The sequence below is a fragment of the Canis aureus genome, chromosome 16 (assembly GCF_053574225.1).
Source record: "Canis aureus isolate CA01 chromosome 16, VMU_Caureus_v.1.0, whole genome shotgun sequence".
In the NCBI taxonomy this organism is placed as follows: Eukaryota; Metazoa; Chordata; class Mammalia; order Carnivora; family Canidae; genus Canis; species Canis aureus.
The window spans coordinates 62,701,771-62,725,408 of NC_135626.1; the positions used below are offsets into that span (position 1 = coordinate 62,701,771).

Below are 23,638 nucleotides of genomic sequence, written 5' to 3' on the forward strand. Positions count from 1 at the left end.
GCACCCTGGACCCTGCGTGGCCGCTGTTTTGACTGGCGTGAGCAGAGCCCCCGGAGGTTCCCACCGCCCCCCCAGCCCCCTGATTTCAGCCCAAGGCACGTGCTGTCCTTCAGAGGGGCCCCAGTCTCCCCGTCGAGGGCGTGCATGAAGGGCTGGTCTCCGTCACCAGTCCCAAGAGAAGACCCTTCACAGCCTTTGGCAGGCGCGCTCCCCAGGCCTCGGGTCCTTAGCCCTTGCCCAAGCCGTGTCCACTGTGTGCACCCTGTGAGTGACTTCTGGCAGCTTCTCAGAAGAAACCATCCCCCCAGGACAGGTGTCCAAGGACAGCCTGGCCTGTCACCACCCGTCAAGAGAAGGTTCTCGAACCTCCGGTCCTGGCCTGCAGCCTCCTGGAGAGGTGGCTTCTCCGGGATGCCCCTTGGAGACAGCCCCGCCAAGGCATAGCACGCAGACAGGTGACCTGTCTGATGTCCCCCGCCCCCGTCATCCACCAGGGAGCAGCTCTCGGTTCCCTGTTCCCCTGTTCCCCTGTTCCTCTGGGGCCAAAGACTGGGGATTGCAGGGGAACAACAAAATCAAAGCTAGCCTGCCGCCTCTAGAAACTGTCCCCCGGGCCCCCTCCTCAGCCCCTCCCCCAGTCCCATCCCCCTTCCCCCACCCCCCTCCCCCAGCCCCCAGCCCCCTCCCGCCAGCCCCCTCCCTCAGCCCTTCCTCCCTGGCCCCTCCCCCAGCCCCTTCCCCTCCAGCCCCTTCCTCCCCGGCACCCCCAGCCCCTCTCCCAGTCCCGTCCCCCTTCCCCCCACCCCCACCCCTTCCCCCCAGCCCCGAGGAAGCTGGGCCTGCGCCTGCGGCGCTCGGTGGGGCTGCCTGCCGCTGCACCTTGGCTCTGCCGCTCTGCCCGCTGACGTTTTTATGGGATAATATACCGTTTAGATCACGCGGGCCCGCTTGACAGTGGGCCGCCCCTGTTGGTTGTAATACATAACATCCTGCCTCCCTGGCCCTGCGCGCAGCTGCCCCGGCCGGCGACAGGGACAGCGCTGGAGGGGGGGGGCGAGGGCGGCCGCGGGGCGGCGTCCAGCGCCGAGCGGGACCAGGAGCTGGCACCAAGGGCCACGGCAGCTGTCCGGGCGATTAGGTTCCAGATGGGATCAGCCAGGAAGTGGTTTTCTCATTCTGGCCTGGGGTGGGGGGAGGAGGGGAAGACAAGGAACAGGTGGGTCGGCTTCCCTGCCCCCCCCCCCCCGCCGCCCCCCAACAAAGAGTCCAGTGTCTTCAGATGCGAAGGCCGGTGCCATGCGCTGGGGGGACCCACTGCGTGCCTGGCCCCGGAGGAAAGAGGAAACGGCCCCTCCCCGCCTCAGGGCAGGAACTTGGTTTTCCGCTGGATATTTCCAGAAATGGGGGACCGAGGAGAGGACCCGGGTGCTGTCCATCGAGGCCTCTCAGCAGCTGGCTGGGGCCCGAGGGCGGCCTGGGAGCAATGCCTTCCTGGGGCCGCCCCACCGAGAGAGAGAGAGAGAGAGAGAGAGAGAGAGAGAGAGAGAGAGATGGAGAGAGAGATGGAGATGCCTGAGGCAAATTGCATAAGGACTGAACGGCCCCTGCCATCTTCTGGGAAGGCAGGTCTTGGCTGAGTCCCTCGGCCTGTCCCTCTGCCTGTCCCCCGGGGCAGCCAGGGGCTTTCCTCCCAGGGACTCCCTTCCACAGGCAGCTCCAGGGGCGGGCGGTGCGGCCCCCCGAGTGCTGAGCACAGCTGGACAGCGGGGAGGAGGCCCGCTGGGGCCCGGAGCCCAGGCTGGGGCCGCGCTGCCCCTAACACAGGCCCCACGCGTGCCCACAGGTGGCACGTGCCCACCCAACCAGCCTTCAAGGAATCACATTCCAGCGCCCCTGGGAGAGCCAGCCGTCCGGTGACCTGAATGCGAGCGCTGGCCCGTGTCCATTCGCGCCACCTGCTCTGTCCTTGAGCTCCGGCCGGCCAGGGTGGTGCCCACTCAGGGCCCGCCCTTGCAGGAGGGGACTGGTCGCCTTGCTCGAGTTCCCTCTTGCCCTCTCACCGTGGACCCTGGAAGCTCTTCCCGCAGGACACCCCGTGGCTCCCAGGGCAGCCCCCAGTACTCCCAGTGGGCTCCCTGCCCTGCCCCCCCCCGCCGGCGCCACCCCCCAGCCAGTTCCACGGCCACCGCCGCCCGGGCCTCGTCATGCAGCTGGTCCCAGAGGGTCCTGGCCTCAGATTCTCAGAGCCCCCGGGTGCCCGTGCTGGGCAGCTCCACCCAGCCCCCCACCCCCACCCCCACCGTGTTCTGCTCAGACTCCACCTGTCCTTCCCGGGAGGGCCTCCCTGGGCCTCCAGCCCATCTCTGGCCCTGACCTCCTGGCTGCCCGGTGCACGAGACCCTGCCCACTGCCGGCGGGGTGGGTGCCCTCCTGGGTGTGCCCCCCTCCCCCAGGCCCGCCGGGGCTGGGCCTCCCAGGGTGGTGGGGGCCCCCAGGGGGGGATGTGTGCCCTGCCAGGGTGGCACGCACATGCCTGGGGGAGTGAGGAGGGCCCTGTTTGGTTTTCCTCCCATGATTTCACAGCCACGTCGGAGAAAGGGGCAGATAAGGACTGTCTCTGGGAGGACCGAGTTAGGGGGAGAGGGATGGGAGACGTGCCAGGGTCTGCCCTGACCCTTGGTCTGTTCTCGAAAACCAAGGTGCCCTCTCCCTACCTGAGTGCGACATGCATGCTGGCAGTGCCCCCTGCGTGTCCCTAGCCTGTGTGGCCACCTCCCAGGGGCCAGGTCAGCGTCTCCTCATCTTCCAGAAGCATCTCGTCATTTGCAGAGGCTCCCAAGCTGTGTGCGCCACATATTAAAAGGTGTCGGAGCTAAACAGATTGGCAGAGTGAGCTGTCCCCCTGTTAGAGTCCCACCTGGAGGCGGGGGCTGGGGGCAGAGGCCAGCGGCTTCACCAGAGTCATAGGGCAGTGGTGGGTGAGGGGGGGAGCTGGGGAGGGCTGCCCTCCCCTCCCCTGTGGCTGCAGGCGGAGTTGGATGGGGTGGGGCCACCCCCCCCCCAAGATTAGGGCCCTGGAGAGACACAGGAGCCCCCCAGGCGGGGCCGAGAGTCTCATCCCATGCCCTCCGTGGCATCTCCATGCGAGGGGGCAGGCCTTTCACCCCTGGGAGCTGGCTCCTGGTTCTCTGGCCAGACGCCTGGCCCGGGAGGTGTGCGTGGTGGGACTGGCCGTACACAGGCTTTCTGACAGCCGGGGGCCCCTGCTCTGTCCCCGAGGAGCCCGTTGGAGCTGGCTGGACACACACGTGTGCACAACCCGGCCCCAGGATGCGCCCAGGGGCCTGCAGAGAAGGTGCTGCCTGAGTCTTGCAGGAGGGGCTGCTTCCCCGGGGGGACAGGCAGGGAAGCACTTGGGGCCCCTCCCTCATGGGTCACAGCCCCCCCAGCCCTTCTCCGTTGAGGTCTTGTGGTCTTGATCACAGAGGTAGGAAATGGGTTCTGGCTCCTGCGCCCCGGCACTGGGGTCCTGCCATGGCCCACCGGGGTGGGCTCTTGCTTCTGGGGGCCATAGGCATAGAGTGGGGCTAATGGACGTGTCTGGGGCTTCTCACGGGGGTTTGGCCTCGTAGGGACAGAGGTGCAACCCCTGGGGTGGGCAGAGCGACCTGCCTGCAGGTCCTAGAGCCCCATGGGGCAGCACGAGGAGCCGTGGACCTGCGCGTGGAGTGGGGGTGCCGGCATCTCTCTCTGGAGACCACGGGGAGCATCCGAGGCCAGAGGCAGGGCGGCCCCCGGGGAACTGGGCAGATGACCCGGGCCAGGTCCCGGGCGGGCGGGTCAGCAGGGAGGAGTGCCTCCTTTCTGTGCGTCGAGATGCTAGTGGGACGGGGGCCAGGCATCTGCTCCTCTATCCCCGGCTGCCACCGTCCTAGTCCCCAGCCCTCTGCCCTGCCCCTCCGCGGATGTGCCCTGCGTGGCCTCCTTCCTGCTTCCCCGTTTTCTGTGCCTCCAAACCCTGACCCCGCCCACACCTGTGGTTGATTTGGGCCAATGAGTGTGAGGCTGGGGAGACCCGTAGGGAGGTCACAGGCCACTGACTTACAGGTGGGGAGGGTCACCCACCCGCTGCTGGCTCTGTCCTCTGCCCCTGGATCCTCACTGAGCACAGGAGGCCCAGGAACTTCGAAGTCAGCGCCGGCCTCCCCGCTCCCTCTCTGCTTCCCCCTCCCTCCCTCCTCTGACTCTGCAGGGCAGCCCCAGCCCAGTCTGTCTGTGGAGCTGGCCCCCCACATCTGCTGGGAGGCCCGGTGGGCTGCTGCCCCCCTGCCTGGCTGTGTCGTGGCCCCCGGGTGCTGGGTTGGAGATGTGTGACCCCTGGAGGTGGCTCGGACTCCCCCTCCCCTGCACCACCCACCTGCCCAGGGGGAGCCCGGAGCTCCAGGTGGTCCCTGGGCCATCAGTGTCCCCCTGTGCCCTGTAGACCTTCCACCCCAGCCTGTGCGACTCACTCAGGTCCCTCCCGCCCGTCACGCTTCCCTCCCAGCCCCGCGCTCACGCCCCCGGCCCTGCACCCTTGTAGCCTTGGCACGTGTGCTCAGGAAGGCACCGTGTGGCACCAGCCCGGGCGCCTCCTCACCGGCGGCGCTCCCCAGGGCCCCGGCGGCCTGCAGGCTGCGGGTTCAGGCCCCGGGCAGGGATGTGAGTCAGGTGAGGGTGGAACTGGGGCTCCCACCTCCCTTCTGGCCTCCGCGGCACCTTCTGGGGGTGATGACAACAGATCCCTTCGTCCCTGGCCTCAGTGCACGGCCCTCCTCACCCTGCACAGGACGCGGTGGAAGGAGCTGGACTCTGGAGCCCACAGGGCCTGCTGGGTCTGCCCAGTGGGGCAGGTGCCCTGTGCCGTCAGCCTGCCGTGTGCCCCAGCCACCCGGCCAGCAGGTCACTCGTGGGCAGTTTGCCTGAAGCCAGTCCCCTTTCTGAGACTTTTTCATCCCTGTGGGTCTCCTAAAAATAAGCTTTCAATTTATTTTAAATTAACATTAGAATTAAATCTAAATTAAGTTGTAATGCATCTTAGGCCAGCTCTTAAAAAGTCCTTAATGTATGTGAACACACGTAAGATTGAGAGAAGTCAGGCCATCCCACCCTTCGTCACCTGTCGCAGATGTGAGGACAGATACGTAGTCGAAATCCGAAATGACTGAGTCCGAAAGGCCCTTGAGGAGGAGATGGCCACAGGACCCGTAGGACCCCAACAGAAGGGCAGGGGGTGGGACGAGGCCCTTCACGGCGCCTGCTTGTGCCTGCCCGCAGCGGTCAGGGACAGAGGTAACTAACCTTGGGCCTGGCTTGAAGGGAAGTAGGCTGTGGGGGGCCCCGGGGGAGCTGGGGGTGCATCTGTGTCTGTGTGGTGAGGTCAGGAGGCAGGTGGGGCTCAGGGGGACTTCCCACCTAAACCTGGATTTCTGGCTTTTCTGGAGAAGCAGATCTGTTTGCTGAGTTGCTGACTCCCCTCCTGATCCTCCCTTTACCTTCCTGAAGGTTCTTCCTTTGCTCCGGGCTCCCTCCCCTCTCTGCGGTAGTCAGCTATCGCTGTGTGACAAGTCATCCCAAACTTGGCAGCTTACAGTGGCATGCGTCATTGTGTCACGCTTCCTGTGGGTCAGGAATCTGAGTCAAGGAGTCGCCAGGGCTGCGGGCATCTCCAGGCTTGGTGCTGGTGGGCCCCCTTCCGGCCCCCCTGCACCCTGTGGCTGCCACAGGCCTCTGGGCTCAAGGGGCGGGGGTGGGGGGTGGGGGGGGTGTTACATACCAGAGGTCAGGGGTCACCGGGAGCCCCCCCCCACCTGAGTCCCTCCTGAGGCCATAAGTGCCCTGTCATGCCCGCCACTCTTGTCCCACTGCTGGCCAGCTGGCGGCCCCGGGGGGGGGGGGGCTGTCCCCCACCTCCACCCACACTCCCCGGCTCCCCGCATGTGACCTGGCCAAGCCGCTGGAGAACTACCTCACTCCCTCTCAGCTCAGACCCCTCCTTGCTCCACAACCTTGTCATCACTTCCTCACGGTGACCCCACTCTGGCTTGTCCCCTCCTAGAGCCCGACCCCTGCTCCGTGGAGGCCCCCAGACAGACGTGGCCCTGCTGCCCGGCTGGCCAGACGTGCTGGCTGTGGCATCGTCTTACCACCTGTGAGATGTCCCCTTGGAGAGATGCCACCAGCAGGGCAGCGACTTGGCCCCAAAATAGCCTCGAGGACAGTGTGGGCCACCGAGATCCAAGGGTCATTGTTGGAGGCCAGGGTGCCTGGCCTGTGGTTTCCTCAGATTCCGGGCTGGGCCCGGGCGAGGGCCGCTGACCCCGCACAAGGCGGGCACTCGGTAATTGTGTGTCTAATGAATGAGTCGGGTTAGAGTTTCACTGTCCGGACGGAGCCCAGGGTTCAGGCTGTGGCTTGGGTGACAGGGGTGTTGCACTGTGACGTCTGGGCAGCCCTTCCCTGCTGTGCGTGGACCAGCGGCCTGCCCTGGCGAGGTCAGCAGGTGCCCTGGGCCTGCTGCAGCCAGACCCTGGGGACGGGGAGCCAGAGGTCATGGTGCACTGGTGGCCTCCGGACCCTCCGGACCCTCCGAGGCTGTGTGTGAGGCGGTGCCCTGGGGGGCCTGTCCTGTCTGGGCAGCCCAGCAGACGCCCCCTTTCCCCCTCAGGCAGCAGAGCCTTTTCTGTATGCAGTTGCTTGGGGTGGGAATTGAGGGGAGGGGCTCAGTCCTCAGGCTTAGGGACCGTTCCTGGGGTGCATGGGGCCCACGTGGCCGAGCTTGGTGAGGCCACCCGCTTGCCCTGGGGTCACATTGGGAGCAGTGCGGGAGCCCAGTCTCCCTGGGCTGGTTTTCTGCCCAGCCCTCCCACCCCGGCCCCTCGCAGGCCCCAGCCTGTGGGGAGCGGGGAGCACGGGGCTGGACACCAAGGTGGCAGGGGGACAGGGGTACGCAGGGGTGCTGCTGGCGTTTCTCTGCGCTGCAAGTTCCTGCTGGCAGCCCCCTGGGCTGGCCTTCAATCGACCCCATTCTGGAGGCCACCCCTCCCGCCTCAGGGCTGCCCCTCTGTGGACCTGTGTGGTGTGTTCCCCCAGCCCCGAAGCTGCTCTTCTTGCCCCTGCACCTCGAGAGTCCCCAGAAACGCCAGAGCGTCACCGCTGGGGGCTGAGATTTCCCTTCCACTCACGCTGAGTGTTTCCAGAGGTTAGAACACCTCCTCTCTGTGCTGGTAGGGGAGCGAGGTTGTCCCTGTCACCGCTGCAGGGCTGCGGGCGCTCCCCACCCCGCTGCCAGCCCTCCCTGCGAGCGCCTCCCTGCTTTTGGCCCCGGGGACTCGGGGTGGGAAGGGGGCGCCAGAAGTTGGGGCTCCTGCAGGTCTCTGCCTGGAGGGCCCGGGGCCCTGGGCTCACCCGTCTGTGGGAGCAGGGTGCGTGGTGGGGAGCAGGCCTGGATCCAGCCTTTCTCCAGGGGCCCCTGGGGGATTTGGTCTCCCTCGGGGCCCTTGGGGGAGTCACGTGGGCCACCCCTGCCCGTCCCCCCTCCCCCCTGCACGGCGATGCCATCTCCTGCAAAATAAACAGCATCTTTCGCTAATGACACCCGCCTTTCCTCCGCCCCCCCCACTCCCCACCCCCGCCCCCAGCATCATATCTCACGTCCCACAACCTCACATCCCACAGAGCCTTTGCCGGCTTGGCTCTCACGTGCTCGTCGTGACTTCTCTCCGCGTCTCCGCGCCCTGGTGTGTGTGCACGTTTCCCTGGGCTGCTCCTGGCTCCCTGCCCTTCCCGCTGGTCTCTCCTACTTCAAGCCCCCGCACCCCCCCCCCCGGGCAAACCCCTGGGCTGAGAGGCCCCTCCTGAGCCGGCCCCTTGCCAGGCCCACGGTGGCCACGCGCTGACCACTGAGGCAGGACCAGCTTCCCAGGGCACTTGGGGTCGGGCGGCCACGCGGTGCCTGGCCAGGTGCTAGCGGAGGGCCCTGCGCGGGGGCGGCCCGGGTGCACGTGGAGCCTCGAGAAACAGAATCAGGAAGGGACGTGTTCTCCCGGAGGGGGCGGCACTGGAGCAAGAGTCCCAGTGGCTGGATCGAACCATACCTAAAGGAGTGGGTGGGGAAACGAGGACAGTTGGCACCGGCGTCAGGGACCTATAGAACTTGAGAGGGCCCTCCTGCCCTGCCCGCCTGCCCTCTCTTTCTCAGAGACCGGAGGCTGGTCCACACAGTGACCCGGGCAGATTTCGGGTGCCCTCCTGGCCACCCTCCTGGCCCCGCTCCAGGACGCTGCAGCCGAGCCAGCCCACCTGGGGGTCCGGCCCGTGGTCCCTGGTCCTTCTCAGGCACGAGAAGCTGGCCTGAGGGCGGGCGGCAGCCAGGCGGAGCTCCCCAGCGCATCGTGGTAGCCACCGGACGGAGCACCCCAGGGCCTGCGGCCGCCTCTGCCCTTGCCCAGCAGCCACGGCTCCGCTGGAGCCCACGACGCACACCAGTGCCTCTCCCACCTGGGGGTGGGTGCAGGTGCCTGGGTCAGCCCGCAGCCCTGCTAGGAGTCTGGGACGGGTTTGTCTTCAGATCCCTCCAGCCCACCCAGGCCAGCCCGACCTCCGGGCCTGGTAGCTGGACCCGGGGCAGGATGTGGGATGTCACCTGAGGGAGCTCGCCAGCCTTCCTCACCCTGGGAAGACGAGGTGCCTCTGAGCGCCCCACCCTGGAACTGCCAGCTTCCAGGCAGGGAGAGTCCTGCATTTACTGAGAACGGCAAAGGGGTTGGTGAACCAGCCGAGAGCAAGAGGCCGGCTTCCGTGAGGTTTCATGCCAGCCGAGTGCCAAGGGGACTGCCTCTGTGGCCAGCAGGCGAGGGGCACGGGGCCAGGGGGCTGGGGCCAGGGCAGCTGCAGCACACATGCCCCCTGCTCAGGGCCAGCGCCCAGGTGGGCACATGGCCGGGGCGGCCGCCAGGTAGGGCTGAGGGTGGCAGGACAGGGAGTAACTATACCTGGGTCTGGGGGTTGTGACTGCCTACCAGGGAGGGATAATCTGATGGGAGGGGAGGGATGAAAGGAAGGAGGGAGGGAGGGATGGGTCCATGGGATGGTGAGCCTGACCCCAGGTGGCCTCCACCAGCACCTGCCTCACCCCTTAGAGCCTCCTCCTGCTGTGCTGACCTTGGAGCCTCTGCCAAGTGCAGGCAGCCATCTCACCTTCATGGGGTGGGGGTGGGGGTGGGAGGAGGAAGATCACACCCCTGGACACCGGTCCAGTGCCAGGCAACGCGGACACGATGGCCAGGCCCACTAGACCCTCCACCCCCGGCCTGGAGCCTTCACTCGGGGCCCATACTGTGCTGGTGTGAGCACGTCACACCAGGCCCCGCGAGCAGGTGTGCTGGGCCCTCTGTGGGAGGCCCGGGGGCTGGGGGCCGAGGGCTGGGCTCGGGAGCCCCAAGTGCGGCGTCTAGACCAGAGCCTCCAGCTCCTCGCACCGACTTCTTTCAAGGTGGCAGGAAGGGAAGGGCCTTGCTTCACCAAGGACACTCTGCCTGTTGGGGGTGTTCAGGGGTGGTTTTGACCGGCCCCGGCCACCTCCCCAGCCCGCCCCCCAGCCCCGCCGCTTGCCTGCCCTCAGGGGGGTTCTGGGGGGGAGGTGCTGGCCGCCTGCCCCGGGGAGGGTGCAGGGAAGGAGGCTGTGTGAAGGGCAGGGGAGCACGGAGGAGAGCTGTGCCCGGACCCTCGACCCCGGCCGGGCCCTCTGAGTCACTCCCCGCCCTGAGGCCGAGGGCGGCCCCTTTGCCCAGCCAAAGGGCTAAATTTACCCTTTTAATAAGAACCAGACTTATATCCGATTTTCCTTTTCTTTTATTAGTTCTGGGCTGTTGGTGGTTGGGCCTCCCCTGTCATCTTGCCTCCACGTTGGTCGGCTGGGTGGCTCAGCAACCACAGAATTTTCCTATTATGGCCTGAGAACCGCTGCCTTTGGGCCAACCCGGGCTTCTGGAACGTTCTCCTGGGCCATTGGAGAGGGGCTTCCCATGTGACACGCTCATGTTTCTGGGCGGCTGCCCCTCACCCTGGGCTGCTCCACATCCTCGGGCTGGGCCGGCCCGCAGCCTCAACCTCTGCTTCACATCCTTGCCCCCTCGGACTCTCCCCCTCCCTCCTCTCTCCCGGCTCCTGCCTCAGGCTCCTCTTCTGGTCCAGCCACCATCTCAGAGTTGTGCACAGCAGCCGGGATCGCTGGACAGGCCAATGCCTGGGGGCGGCCAGCTTGCAGCCGGAGGGAGGGGACTCCCCCAGGTCCCCACAGTGGGTGTGTGGGTCTTTGAGCCTGCCCTGCAAGGCTGGCCCTGCAGGGGGGCGTCCCAGACCAGAGGGCTCCGTGCCGTCCAAGCTGCTTCTCCACCGCAGAGAGGATGGGCTGCCCTTTGGGGGGTGGGCCTGGCCACGGGCCTACCAGCTGTCCCCCAGCAGCCACACGAGTTCTGGGGCCACTTTTAGGTCCAGGTTGCGGGGGACTGAGCAGCTGGCCTGGTCAGGGTCCTGCTCCCCAACAGCCTGGGGGTGTTAGAGCTACAGTGTGGTGTGGACTAGAGGCTAGGGTCCCCTTCCGCCCCAGGCGAGCCTGGCTGTGCCCCCACCTCCCAGGGTGGAGGAGGAAGGAGGTAGGCAGGACCCAGGCAGCTGGTCAGCCCACTGCCCCCTCCCATGTCCCCCGGGGGTCGGGCAGACGGAACCAAAGGCCAGGGTCTGGGCCCGCGAGGGGGCCAGTCTGGCGGGAGTCTGGCCTGGGAAGCAGGCCTTCGAGGGCCCCTCGTGCGTGCTTTGTGCCTCGTGTCCACACCCAGGTGCAGTGCACATCCTCAGAGCCCATGCCTCAGACACGCGGGGTCATCTGTGCCCCGTGCACACACTAGCGGCCGTGCAGCGGCGCTCACACGTGGTCACCCTGCGAGCACGCCCTGTCATCTCATGCCTGGGCCGTAGTGGGGTCCAGCCCTGTCGGGACCGTTCCGGGCGGTCGCTGGGAATCCTCCAGCCCCGTGCACACCCAGAGTGCCCCCTCCCTGGCCCCCTCCCCCCACCCGCTTTCCCGCAGGCTGCCCAGGCCGCAGCATCTCGGTCCCTGCAGGACTAAGGCTGGACGCCAGCTGGACACTGTCCTTCCGCGCTCCCTGTCCCGGATGAGAGGGGTGTGGCTGGGCCCTGCGCTGGGCTGTGGGTCCTTCCTGCCCCCTGTTCTCGACAGCTCCCTGGGGGCCTGGTTCAGCCCCTCGGCACACCTCCTGTCCCTCTGGTGTCCTGGGGGAGACCCAGGGATGGCCCCAGTGTTCAGGTGTCCCCAGCGCCCAGGTGAGCCCTGCAGGCCTGAGCAGGTATGAGCGGGAAGGTGGGAGCTGGAGGATGCAGGGCCCGGGGAGTCCCGTGCCAGCGGCAGTCACTGGGCTTCGGGGAGTCAGGGGAGCCCCGGGAGGCTTGCTTCTCAGGAGCAGCCGCAGCCATCCTGGCCATTTCTGCACAACACAGCTCGGCTTCCAGAAGGGAGGGTGCCGTCCCCGTGGCTCACTCAAGACGAAACAAGAGCTGGTTGTGCCCAGCTCTGAGGCCCTCGCCTGCCCGACTTCTGCTCCCTCGGCCCTCGGCCTGGGGTCACAGTGAGCAGCCGGGCTCCTGGGGCCCCCCGCAGGTCTGGCACAGGGGTGGGGCTGGACACAGAAGCACTGCAGGCACCCGGCTGCCCAGGCCACCAGGCCCTCCAAGCTCTGGGTGCGAAGCCGCCAGTCAGTGCCCTGGGCTGGAGGCTCCCCCGGGTGACACCTGTGCTCGGGTGGGAGCAGCCGCAACTCCTGGCGGTGGCAGGTGGCCTGGCCAGAGGGTAGCTGGAGGAAGACGCAGCTGTCCTCGGGCGTGCCCGGCCACGTGGGGCCACCCCAGCCAGGCCCACAGAGCGGCTGCTGTCTGCCTGGGTTTAGCCTCCCAGCGCCGAGGCCCCGGGGGCGAAGGCGGGGCTCAGCAGTCACCTGACAATGTCGGGGTGCTCAGGGCCTTGCAGCCCAGCCCCGTCCAGCTGGGGCAGCTGTGAGGGCAGCGGCCAGCCAGGGAGGGCCAGTTTCCCGGTCCGGGTGGTCTGGGCCTCGGGGTGCAGGGTCAGATGGGGCTCGGGGTCGGGGCTGTGCTGAGGAGCTGGGCCGCCAGGGGGTGTCGTGTACCCCCCCCCCCCCCCCCGCCCCGGGCATGCTGGCTTCGGGAGCGGGTTTCTCAGCCAGCCCGGCGCCCGGGCCAGGCCTCCGTGGGGTACAAGGCACAGCCTGGGCGGTGCCGGAGCCGGGACCGGAGCCCTGTGTCTGGGGCGGCAAAGCCTGGGCGGCCGGCGGCCCTGCGCACACCCACTCGGCGGCCAGGCCCCTTTCCTGAACACGGGCCACGTCTGTGACGACAGTGACGGAGAATCCCGGGGCAGCGGCCACCTGGGCACGCATGCTGGGGGGGACAGGGCGGCCTCGGAGTGGATGGGCCTCCTTCAGCCCCAGCTGGCACCCTTGGGACCACAGCGTCCGCACGGGGATGCCCCACGGTGGGCCCCCGGCCGGGACTGCATGAAGGCAATGCGTGAGGTCCGCAGAGCCCCTGGTCTGAGAGGCTGGAGCCCAAGGCTCCGGGGTGAGGGCGCCCAGCCGAGGGCGGGGGTGTCCACCCGAGGACCTCTCTGGCCTTCCCTGCTGCTCGGGGCTCCCACTGTCCCTCCCCGGGCCGGTGACCGCAGCAGTCCATGGGCAAGGACCTTGCCAAGAGGAAAGAGGCCTTCAGCCCAGTTCCCGGCCAGACTTGGCCGCGAGGCTCCAGCCCTGGCCGGGGCCCAGGCCGCCTCTGCTCACGCTCTGTCTGGGGCTGGCTACTGGTTGGCGGGAGGGGCTGGGGAGGCGGCAGCCAGGTCTGCCCAGGCCCCTGCTGGCCAGGCACGTTGCCATGTCCAGACTCCTTGGAGGTGGAGGTGACAGTGAGAGCCAGCTAGGGGAGGGGAGGCTCCGGGGTCCTCTTCCCTCTCCCGCCACCCGCCACCCTGCCCTGGGACCTCCAGCTGCTTCCAAGCTTCTAGGCCCCGGGTGGGAAGGAAGACATGGAGCCCTTCAGAGCAAGGATTGCAGAGCCCCACCGCACAGGTTCCAGGCCGGGAGGACTGGCCTGCGGGCCAGGGGTGTGGGAGCCCCTGGTGGGACCTAGCACTGCAGACGGGTTTGGGTGGGAGGGGCCCCCTGGGTCTTCGTGAGAGTCTCCGACGGTGGCTCGGGGTGTGCGATGTCTGTGCAGCAGGGAGTGGCAGGTGTCCCCAGCGACCTTTGTCGGGGCCAGTGCACAAATGCCTAGAACACGTGGGTGCTCCCGGGGCAGCGGGGTCTCTGGTGACCTCTGCTTCCTTCCGTGTGTGCAGTTTACAGCGAAGCTGCAGACCTCACGTGTGCATGACAAGGCTCTTGTGTTTTCAACCTGAAGGGGAGGGTGGAGGAGGACCCGGTGGACCAGGCCCTGGGCTGCAGAGCCATGGGGGGCTGGGTTAGGTCAGGTGGGTGTGGGAGGGGTGGCTCTGAAGGTCCCAGGGTGGGGAGGGGCAGGGCTGGGGTTCGGGTCCCTTCCTCGGCCCCGAGAAACCAGCTGAGGGGCCCCCTGAGGGTTCCCTCAATCTGAGAGAGGCTGTGTAGACAGGGGCAAGATAGACCCAGGCTCGGGGGCAGAGGGGGTGTCCCCCGCTCTCTGGAGCCATGACGAGGGGCCGCTGAGCCCAGGTTCCCCCCACCTGTGCAGTGGGACCTCCTCCTGGGATAGTGTCAGAACAGGGCACCCATGATGTCCCGGGACCTCCCCGACCTGATTTCGGCGTAGGGGCCGGGGCGGTGGGTCTTCAGAGGCCACCTGCCGGCCACGGCAGCACCCAGGCTGGGGACACCCCGTGTGGGCGGGACCCACCTCCGAGCATCCTCCAAGCCTTGCTCCCCGGCCCCAGGGACTCCCAGCTGCACTTCCTGCCCAGCCCGGGCCTGGCCAGCCGCCTGCCCCCGCCGTGTGGGAGAGCTCAAGGTGCGGGCTTCTCAGGCTGGGCTCCTGGAGAAATCCTTTATCCAGACCCGACTTTTGGACCCGGTTGCTTCCCACTGTCCCGGGAGGAGCAGGGTGGGCGGGACTTCCCTGGGAGGGTGCGGGGGTGGGAGGCCCTGGGAGACTAGGGGCTGCCTGGGCGAGGCAGGAAGAGGCCTGCTCATCCCCCAGGCATGGCCCCCCCAGGGTCCCCGGAGCCCGGCAGGGGCTGCCTGCCCCCTCCTGCCCCTCCACCCCAGCCCCTGGAGGCCTACACTTCCCTTCCCAGCCCAGAGTCCCCTCCCCTGGCTGGACGCCTGTGGTCTGGCCACGGCCCATGGCAGTCCCAGCCCTGCGGTCCGGGAAGTCCCTGGCTCCTGGGCACCTTCGTCCCCTGCCTCCCGGTCCTCTCAGGGTCCCCTTGCAGCCTGACACCCGCCACGGAGGTCAGCACGCAGCCTGGTCCCCCGCCAGCGCTCTCAGACCTGCCTCTGTGGCCGGCGCCCAGGAAAGGCCCCTTTCCTGAGTAGGTCCCATCGTTGCTCATGGGAGGGGCGGGAGGCCGCCAGGGTGCTCCCCCCCACCGCCGGGGCCGCCCCTCCCTTGCCCCTGCGCTGGGCCCTGCCTCCTCTGTGCTGAGTCACCCCGAGTCTGGGAAGCTCCCAGGGCCACGCCAGGCTGGATGAGGAATCACAAATTCACAAATTCCCCCTGCCTCCAGGGCTGGGAAACAGCTGCCCTGACTCACCTTGGGCAGGGCCTACAGCCTCCGGGCCCCCAGCGCCCCTTCGAACCCCACGGGGCCCCTACATGCAGCCCAGTGGGGTGGTGAGCCCCCAGGCCCGGCTCTCCATCCCCCGGGATGGTCCCAGGCCAGGCTCGCTGCCGGGGAACGGAGGTGACAAGGCGCTGCCAGGGTGGGGGCCACGCAGGATGGCCCTCAGGCACCCAGCGGGCAGCAGGGGCCGCTCCTGGAAGAGCATCTGTGCGCACAGACGCCCGGTCGGCGTGGAAATCCAGGGAGGCTCGCTCAGCCTGGCCTTGGCCGCTGGATTTGGGGAGGGAGGGGCACGGAGGGGGCACGGCAGCGCAGGGTGCAGGTGGCCATAGCCGTGCAGGCCTTGAAGGCTGGCGGCCCCGGAGGTGCAGAGGGTCCTGGCAGGCGGGTGACCGTGGGTGTGCCGCCCGCCAGCCGGACCCTGACCCTGAGAGACCCCGGGGGCTGTGAGAAGCGTGTCCCCAGCCCTCCGCAGGCTCTTCTTCCTCTTCGCCGCCGTTTGTTTCCATGTCGCTCACCTGGGGCAGGGCTCATAAGTCAACTGGGGGGAAGTGGGGAGAAAGTCAAGGACCCCACTGTGGGGTGAGGCCAGTCACCCCGGTGCTGCCCGGGAGCTGGGGGGCCCCCGGGGCTGGGGCAGGGCCTCCGCCGACGCTGGAGCTCCCTGGGAGGTGTGGGCAGAGGCGTCTGGCAGGTGTGCTGGTGGCGGGGGAACCTCAGCCTGGGAGGGTCGGGGGCTCTGCCCCTGAGGAGGCCCACCCACACCGCAGCATGCCCCCCACGGGCACAGGGCTTGGCATCTGGCTGCAGGGGTGGAGTGGGGACAGGGACGTGGTGGTGGCAGCAGTGCAAACAGTAACGGGGGCACGGGACCCTGAGGGCATCTGGGGGCCCGGGGGGTACTGGAAGGCCACAGCCCTGGAGCCCAGGGCTCCAGAAGGAGCATTCAGAACGAGGCTCCTGGTGAGGTTGCCCTGCTCAGACTCACTCTCGCCCCCCTGCCCCGTGTCCACAGCCGGCAGCCGCCTGATGGGAAACTCTGCGGCCTCCTCTTTCATGGGCAGCTTTCTCACCGGCAGCCTGGGCTCAGCGGCCCCCGCGCACCCCAGCGGCCCCGCCCCGGCCCCCTCGGAGCAGGCCTACCGCGGCTCCCACCCTGCCACCTCCCAGATCTGGTTCTCTCACTCCCATGAAGGTAAGTCCAGGGCCGGGGGTGAGCAGAGGGGGCTCCCCTGCTGTGGCCTGCCCAGGAAGCCCCCACGGGGGAGGTGGTAATTGGTTGGAAACGGAGGGCGGGCCCCGCCAGGCAGTGGTCCCAGCCAGATGTGCACACAGATGGGCAGAGAGGGAGAGGAGGAGGAGGGGCCCAGAGGGCTCTGGGGGGGCCAGGGAAATGTGGAGCCCAGCTGGGCGGGCGGGGGCCGGGCTGCACCCTCTGCCTGGGGCTGCACCCACCTCCCCAGACTTGGAGAGGTGTGGGTTCCAGATGTGCCCGCTGGGAGGGAGGGGCGGGGAGGGCAGAGCTGTCAACAGGCTCCCGCTGCCACCTCGGGGGCCTGGCCTCCCCGTGGAATGGAGTCCTGTGCGCACAGGGCACGCGGCCAGCAGGGAGGCCCCTGGGGGCCCCTTGGGGACTCTGGGGCTCCCCGCAGCTCCCAGCGCCCTGTTGTCTGTCCGGCCCCGCGGTGCTGTGACGTGGGTGGCAGCTCACGCCCGAGGTCACTGGGATCCATGCGGCTCGGGAAGGGTTAAGCCCGGCGGCGCTGGCTGGCACGCGGAGAGGTAATTGCACTTGGCAGCGGGCACAGAGGGCTCTCCGCTCCTGGCACCAGCGCCGCCGTAACTCAGTGACTGCTGGGCGGCAAGCACCGCGTTTGCAGAGCGAGCACCCACACACTGCGCCCGCCGCCCGCGTTCCAGGCAGGGAGATTAGCGCCCGGCGCTACCGGAGAGCCAGAGAAACCTCTTTGTGCAACAAGAAAGGGGCTGTTTTCCAAACAGGACAGGTGACAAGTGAGGGACAGTTGTTAAAATAATCTGGGCTTTAAGCGCTGTGCAGAGTGCACATGTTGGGCAGGCGATAAGGAGCAGCTCTCTTTCCTGGTGGCGGGGCAGCCAGGCGGGCAGAGCGGGGTCCCCGGCCCAGACTTGCCCTCGCGGCCGGCCCCCTGCCCTCTGCACTCTGAGGGCCCCCCAGGGGAGGGCTGGTGCACATGCGGCTGGGCCCTGGCTGTGCCTTCGCTGGCGCCTGCGGTGCGCCCCGTGCACCGTGCACCTCTCCCCCCAGCCCCTCCAGCCCGCCCACCCTCCATGTCTGCAAGGCAAGCTCCCAGCCCTGGCAGGAGCATCTGGGAAGGATGTCTGTGGGAGGGAGGAGGGTGGCCGAGCGTGGGGGAGCAGGGGGGAGGCCTGCAGCAGCCGCCCAGGACCACCTCAAAATAACCAAGTAACGGAATAACGGCCCCTGCCCCACCCCGGCCTGGCCACAGGTGCACGGGCGCACCCAGGTTGGCTGACTTAGTTTCCCCTCTGTGCAGTGGTGGCTGGGCGGGAGCAGGAGCAGCTCTGTGTCAGGACGCGCACGGCTCCTTCTGGCCCACCCTGGGGGACCCCGCCAGCGCGGAGGGCGGTTTGTGGGCAGCACCACCTGCCCCGGGGCCCAGGGAGAGGGTGGCCCTGTCCTGCCCCTCTGGGGGCTGCGGGGAGGGCGGGTGGGAGGCAGCCGGCAGACTGCACCCTCAACGGCCTCCCGCCACTCACTTCCCCTGAGCCAACGGCTGCTTCGGCCAAGAGGCTTGTCGCCTTTGGGGCACCAGCAGCCGAGCAAGCGGCAGCCCCAGGGGAGCCCCCCGCAGGGCAGGGGTGGGGGGCTCCGGGGCTTGGGCGGGCCTCTGCCCTGCATCCTACGGGGCAGCCTGAGTGGGACGAGGGTCAGTGCCAGGCCTCGCCAAGGACGTCCCTCCTTCTTGGGCCAGCCCTGAGGCCGAGCGGTCATCGGTCCACCCACCCGGCCCCAAAACACCGCTTGCACTGCCTCGGGCTGGACTCACCTGCGGCCCGGCGTGGGGAGGCTCCGTGGGCCAGCTCAGGGGGACCCGGGGGGACGCAGGGGGACAAGGGACAGAGGGAAACAGGATGTGGCCTCTTACCCCCCCACCGGCCAGCCTCCAGGGCACAGGGCCTGGGGGGAGCAGGGCCCACCCGAGGGTAGCTGGGGCGGGGGACCAGGGGGCCGTCCGGGCTGGTGCCTCGGTTTACCCGTCACCGCATCCCCCGTGTGCCTTCCACTCGGCCGCCCCGCCTCGGGATCTCCTTCCTGCGGGGGTTCCCCTGCCCGCCGCCCGCCGACTGCAGCCTCGCCCCCCGACGGGCCACGTGGTGCCGGCTGCGCGCCGGAGCTGGAGCGGAAAGGCCGGCGGGCGGGCGGGGCCGGAGCGAGTGGCAGCGCTCGCTGGCTGGCTGCCCTGGCAGCGTGCCTGGCTGCTAGTTTGACTGGGTGCCAGCTGGCTCCCCGCGTGCCGGGGCCTGTTTCTCTGCCGTGTGTGTTCGGAGAGAAGGGGGGTGAGGCGGGCGGGGGGCACGCGACACGGCCGGAGAGCGGGGGCCGCAGGCACGGTGGGCTGCCTGGGCGGGCCGCCTACGGGCTGGCTCCCACCCTCCGCCCCTCCTCCCACCGCCCCGGGCCGCCGGGTGCCAGGTGCCCCCCCTGACCTGTGGCGGGCCAGGTGGCTGGAGCCCCGTGGGGAGGGCAGGGAGGCCGGGCGGGCAGCGTGGGGGGGGGGGCCCAGGCGGCGACCCCCCGGTGCCAGGCGGGACTCGCCCCGGCCCGTGGTGCGCCCAGCTCGGCATCTGGGGGGCAGCTGCCGGAGCAAGGGTCCAGGCTCGCTGCCTCCCTGGGGGAGCTGCTGGGGTGCAGGGGAGCATCCGCGGAGCCGGAGGAGCCGCCCCGGAACATCTGGCCTGGGGCAGGGACCGAGAGTGCAGCCCCAGACTCCCGGCCTCCTCGCCCGCCCAAGTGAAGGGTCCTGCCTGCAGCTGGACGTTCCCCGCTGAGGCTGAGGGTGGGAGTGGGCGGCGGAACTGGCCCAGGCAGGGGTGAGCCGGTGTCCAGCCTGCCTGCCCTGGGTGGGTCGGAGCAGGGGCGGGGGCTGGGGGGGCACAGCACAGCTGGTCCCATTGTCATCGAGCCTGGCCCCTCTCTGCCCGCCCCACCCCCAGCTGCCGGCTGGGGCTGGGACCACCCACAGGGCCGGTGAAAGGGGATTCTGTTCCTGGGGGCTCAGCTGGGGAGGGGTGGGCCCGGCCGCTGTGCACCGTGGGCTCCTTGCGCTCTGTCGTGCCACCTGGAGGGGGCGCCTCCGGGGCAGCAGCGCCCGCGGCATCCCCGGCCTGGGGCCCCCACGGGCATCGGCTGCTTCTCCATCCGGGCCAGGCCAGCCCCGGTGCTCCCTGCTGCGCCCAGCACCCTCAGCTTCCCCACATGCTGCCTCTCTGCCCCCTCGGTCCCCCCTCGGGGACTTCTGGGAGGGAGCCAGAGGCTGTGGGAGGGACAGCACCCGCCGCCTCCCAGCCCTCCAAGGCCATCCTGCCTCCTGCAGCGTCGCGGTCCAGAACTGTCTAAGGAGCTGTCGGAGGTGGGTCTCTGCCCTGGACCCCCGGACCCCCCCAGGCCCAGTCAGCTCCACCCCCCCTCTCCTGCCTCAGTGTCCCCGGCGGCTCAGACCTTCTGGGACTCTGCCCCTACCACTGCTGGTGATGGCCGTCCTGGTGCCCCCGCCCTGAGCCGGGCATAGATGCCTGCCCTGCCTCCCTGACCCCTGCCCGTGCCGGAAGGAAGGGGGTGGCTCGTGGGGACAGCTGGCCGCTCTGAGATCTGCCGAGGGTCCCGTGTGGGGAGGATCCCGACACAGACATCAGGGCTGCCTTGCCGGGTAGGCCGCATGTGGCCAGCAGAAGGCCGTCTCCTGGGGATCCCGGCTCCCTCCAGACCCTCCTTGGGCCTTCCCTGACCCCTCCCCTCCCGGCGCCCGCAGCCACTGGCTGCCTTGGCCCACCCTCCCACCAGGGTCCCAGTCTGCAGTGTCCCCTGCCCTGCTGTTGGGCCTGACCCTCCTGCGCCTTCGCCTGGTCGCTGGGGCGCAGGTCCCAGCCAGATGGCTGTGAGGCAGGTCCCCAGGCGGAGTGGGGGGCTCTACCCGGCCCTGGCTCATTCCTGAGGCCACGGCTGCCCTGAGGCCAGGACGCCCGGGCCAGTCACTGGCTTGAGGTCAGGCCAGGGACAGACCTGTGGTGCCCAGACCTGGGGCATTTCGTCCTGGCCCAGGGATGGCACCTGCCTTGTCTACCTGTCTGAGTGGCACCAGGGTACTGGGCGGCTCTTCACCCCGTTTCATAGGGCAGAGGAAGGGTGGCTTCCATTCCAGAGCTCCTGACCGGGAGGCTGTCCCCTCCTCCCCTTCCAGCTGCCCCAGGACGCGTCCCTGAAACCCTGTCTCCCTCCACCTCCCTCGTGTCGGGGGGAGGTACCCCCTTTCCAGCTCTTGCTGGTCCCCGTGCCAGACCGTCAGCCAGGCTCTTGGTCGGTGTTGGGGCCCCCTTGGCACCCAGGCCGGGGTGCCCGCAGCAAGGCCTCTGCCCGCACCCAGGTGGCCGTGGGGAGTCAGGGCCGTGCTGGCCCAGGCCCAAAGCCCTACACCTTGTGAGGTCATCTGCAGGGCTCGGGAGCCGTGGCAGCTTGGCCTCACCAGCGCCCCTCGCAGCCTTGCTTACTCTGTGTGCCCGCCGCCCTTACAGAAGAGCCCCCGACCCCGTGTGACACGGTTGGAGCGCTGCCTCCTGGCCAGCAGGTGCCGGGCGGGGGCCTCCTTGAGCACGGCCACTCCCCGCTGGCCTGTCCCCCGGAGCAGCTGCCCACTGCTCCAGGGCCCTTGGTGCCGTCCTGGGCTGACGTCTGCAGCGGGAGCGAGTCTGGGCCGGGGAGAGGTCCCTGTGTCACCTCCCAGGCCCGTCTGCAGCCCGGCTTGTGACCCCAGAGCCCCAGGATCGCCCAGGCCCAATGACCAGCAGGTGGCGGCCCCTGGCACAGGGCTTCCTAGTAGCCACAGGTGCGCTGTGGGATGTCAGTGAAGGTCTTGGGGGTCATGCTGGTTTGCCCCCCAGCTCTCAGCTCTGAGGTTCTATTGCCTTTCCCGGCAAGAGGCCTGCGGCTTCTGCGTTCTGGGCAGCCCGGGCCTCACTCCTCCCCGCGAGCGCGTGCCAGGAGTCCGGGACTGTCCACGAGGTGCCTGGACCCCCCGGCCGGAGCCTGGCCCCATCCCCCGGGCCTCAGCCCTGCTCTGCGCCTGCGCCCTGGGCGGTGGGGGCGGCATGTGTGCATGGGGCATCGTGACCCACGGCTTGGCAGGTGCACTGAAAGGGCCACCATGTGCCCAGCTGCAGGAGGCTGAAGCGAGGGCACCCCCTCCCACAGGAGGGCTCACTCGGCTCCCCCCAGCGCTCGGGGGTGGTCCTGGGAGCTGCACCCTGAAAGCCCAGCCTGGACACCCGGGGTCTAACCACCAGGTGTGAGGGGCCTACGGACAGGGCCAGGGAGGACACGGGGAGGGGGCTGGGGCCAAGGAGGCTCCCGGCGGAGGCTAGCCCAGGGATGCGCAGGTCCTGCCCGCCGGCCGCCCGGCCCTCCCCTTCCCGGGGCAGACGTGATTAGTCAGTCACACAGGGCTGCACGGGGACGCAGCCCCAGGACCTCTCCTAACCCAGCACCCGGTGGTCACTACCACTGAGTAGACTCGTGTGTCACAGTGACCCCCCTGACCTCCTGGCAAGGGCTTCACGCAGGAGAGCCAGGGGCGGGGGCCATTGGTCCAGGGCCGCTCCTCCTAGGGGCCTCCGTGGGTCATCGTGGGACCCGTCAGGGCCAGCAGGCGTGGGGGGGCCTGCGGGGGCTCTGTCTGGAGGGTCTGACCCTTGCTGAAGCCCCAAGACTGGGCCTGGCCCCGAGGACACGGGGCCTTGATTGGTCAGACGGGCCGTCGAGGTCCTCAGAGCCTGCCCCCTGTGCCCCGCCGGCCCTGTGGCCACGCAGTGGAGAGCTGCTTCGGGGAGCGGTGCTGGGATGGAGCCTCCAGAAGCGCTCACCGAGCGCCGTGGGCTATGGGCCTGGGCTGGGGTCCTCTGGCTGGGCACTCCCCACCCCCAGCCCTGGGCTCCTGAGAGCCCCAGGACAGTGCCCAGCGCCCCCCAGGAGGGTGGTCCCTGGGAGGGTCTGGCCCGGGGCGGTGGGGGATTACGGCAGGGAGACCCGGAGCGGGGAGGTGCCGCGGGCTGGGTGGAGGGCACACATGGGGTGCAGGGGGCCCCGAGTGGCTGCGGGCCCGCCCCTCCTTCTTCTGTGGCTGGGAGGCTTGCAGCAGGACCCTTGCAGGCACCCACGTCCTCACTGCGGTGTCGGGAGAAGCCCCTCCCTCCAATGCGCCCGTCTTCGAGGCTATGTCCCCTGTAGGGGGCCCCTGCCTTTCTTCCTGTCCCCCCTGTCCCCTGGCTGGGCAGGGCTGCCCACTGCCTCCTCTCCTGCTGCCCACATTCCCACCTGCACCCCTGACCTTCCCGGGCAGCCAGCACAGGCCCAGAGGATGCCGGGAGGGGTTGCTCTGTGTGGTCAGCTTGCTTCCCAGCGGCCCAGGGACCCGGTGGTGCTGCTCCTGCCCAGCCCCTGACTGTTCATCCCAGCCATCGGGTGATGGCGTAGACCCTTTGTCCCCTCTTGTCACTTATGTCATGGGATTAGCCTGAGTCTCCTGGCAACTCACAGGGTGTCCACGGTGAAATGTCCACTGAGGCCCGGGGCCCCTCTTCGCAGCTGGGCCAGGCCCTCCGGGGCCGTCAGGGCAGCGGGAGCCCAGGGACAGCCTAGCCTCCCCACCGTTGGCCGTTGCTTTACGCACACTTGCCACCTGTCACTTCGGGCGGGCACAGTAACCTCCAGGGTCTGGGGAGGGGCTCTGGGCCCGGGTCCCTGGGTGTCCAGCTGCCCCCCGCCACGGCTCCAGCCCCACAGCCACCACGCCATCGCCCCTCAAGCACCCGGCCTCGGGTCCTGGCCCTGGCAGCCCTGGCTCAGAACAGCTGCTGCGGTTCGTAAAATCATTTTTTATTCAGTTCAGAGAGGAAGGGATCTTTTTGTGTCTGGGTGGGGAGGCCCCCCATCCCCTTCCTCCCCCACCCCGGCCCATGCCCTTTCTGCTGCTTCCTTCTCATCTGTCCCCAGCTTCCTCCCCTCAGCCCGTATTCCTGTCTGAGGTCTCCGAGGGTGGGGCCTCGGGTTGGGCAGGGGCCCCCTGCGCCCCCAGCAGACCCAGGCCACCATCACAGGTTCAGGAGCAGGACAGGGACACGCCGAGCCGGCACCCTGACACTGCCCCCCCGACCCGGCCGGGTGCTGAAGGCCTAACCCCCAAGGGGGCGGGTGGGCGGCGGGCCCGGACCTCCCGAGGGGTCACGGCAGGAGGGGGGCGTCCACGCCCGGGAAACGGGTTCTGGGAAGGAGGAATTTACAGACTTCTGTTTACCAAAACGAGGCCCCGTAAAACATTTAACAGCAGCCAATTAAAAGGGGACAGCTGTGGCGGTTTAGCCCCCCCAGCACACACAGGCCTCGGCCCCCCCACCCGGCGGCTCCCGGCCCCGTCCGGCTCTCAGCTTTTGTCAAGTCTTCCAGGAGCTGAGTTTAATCTAGGCAGCAGCTGTTCCAGATGCGTCTCC

The 23,638-nt window shown here is 68.8% G+C and overlaps 1 protein-coding gene across 2 annotated transcripts in view; it reads left to right on the forward strand.

The window, feature by feature from the left end:
- Nucleotides 1-23,638, forward strand: part of BAHCC1 (BAH domain and coiled-coil containing 1) — a 55,536-nt gene that overhangs the window by 5,647 nt on the left and 26,251 nt on the right. For both annotated transcript variants that reach the window (XM_077854582.1, XM_077854583.1), the window contains exon 2: nt 15,894-16,073. In XM_077854582.1, the coding sequence (XP_077710708.1) occupies nt 15,894-16,073 (180 nt within the window). The remainder of the gene's footprint in view (nt 1-15,893; nt 16,074-23,638) is intronic.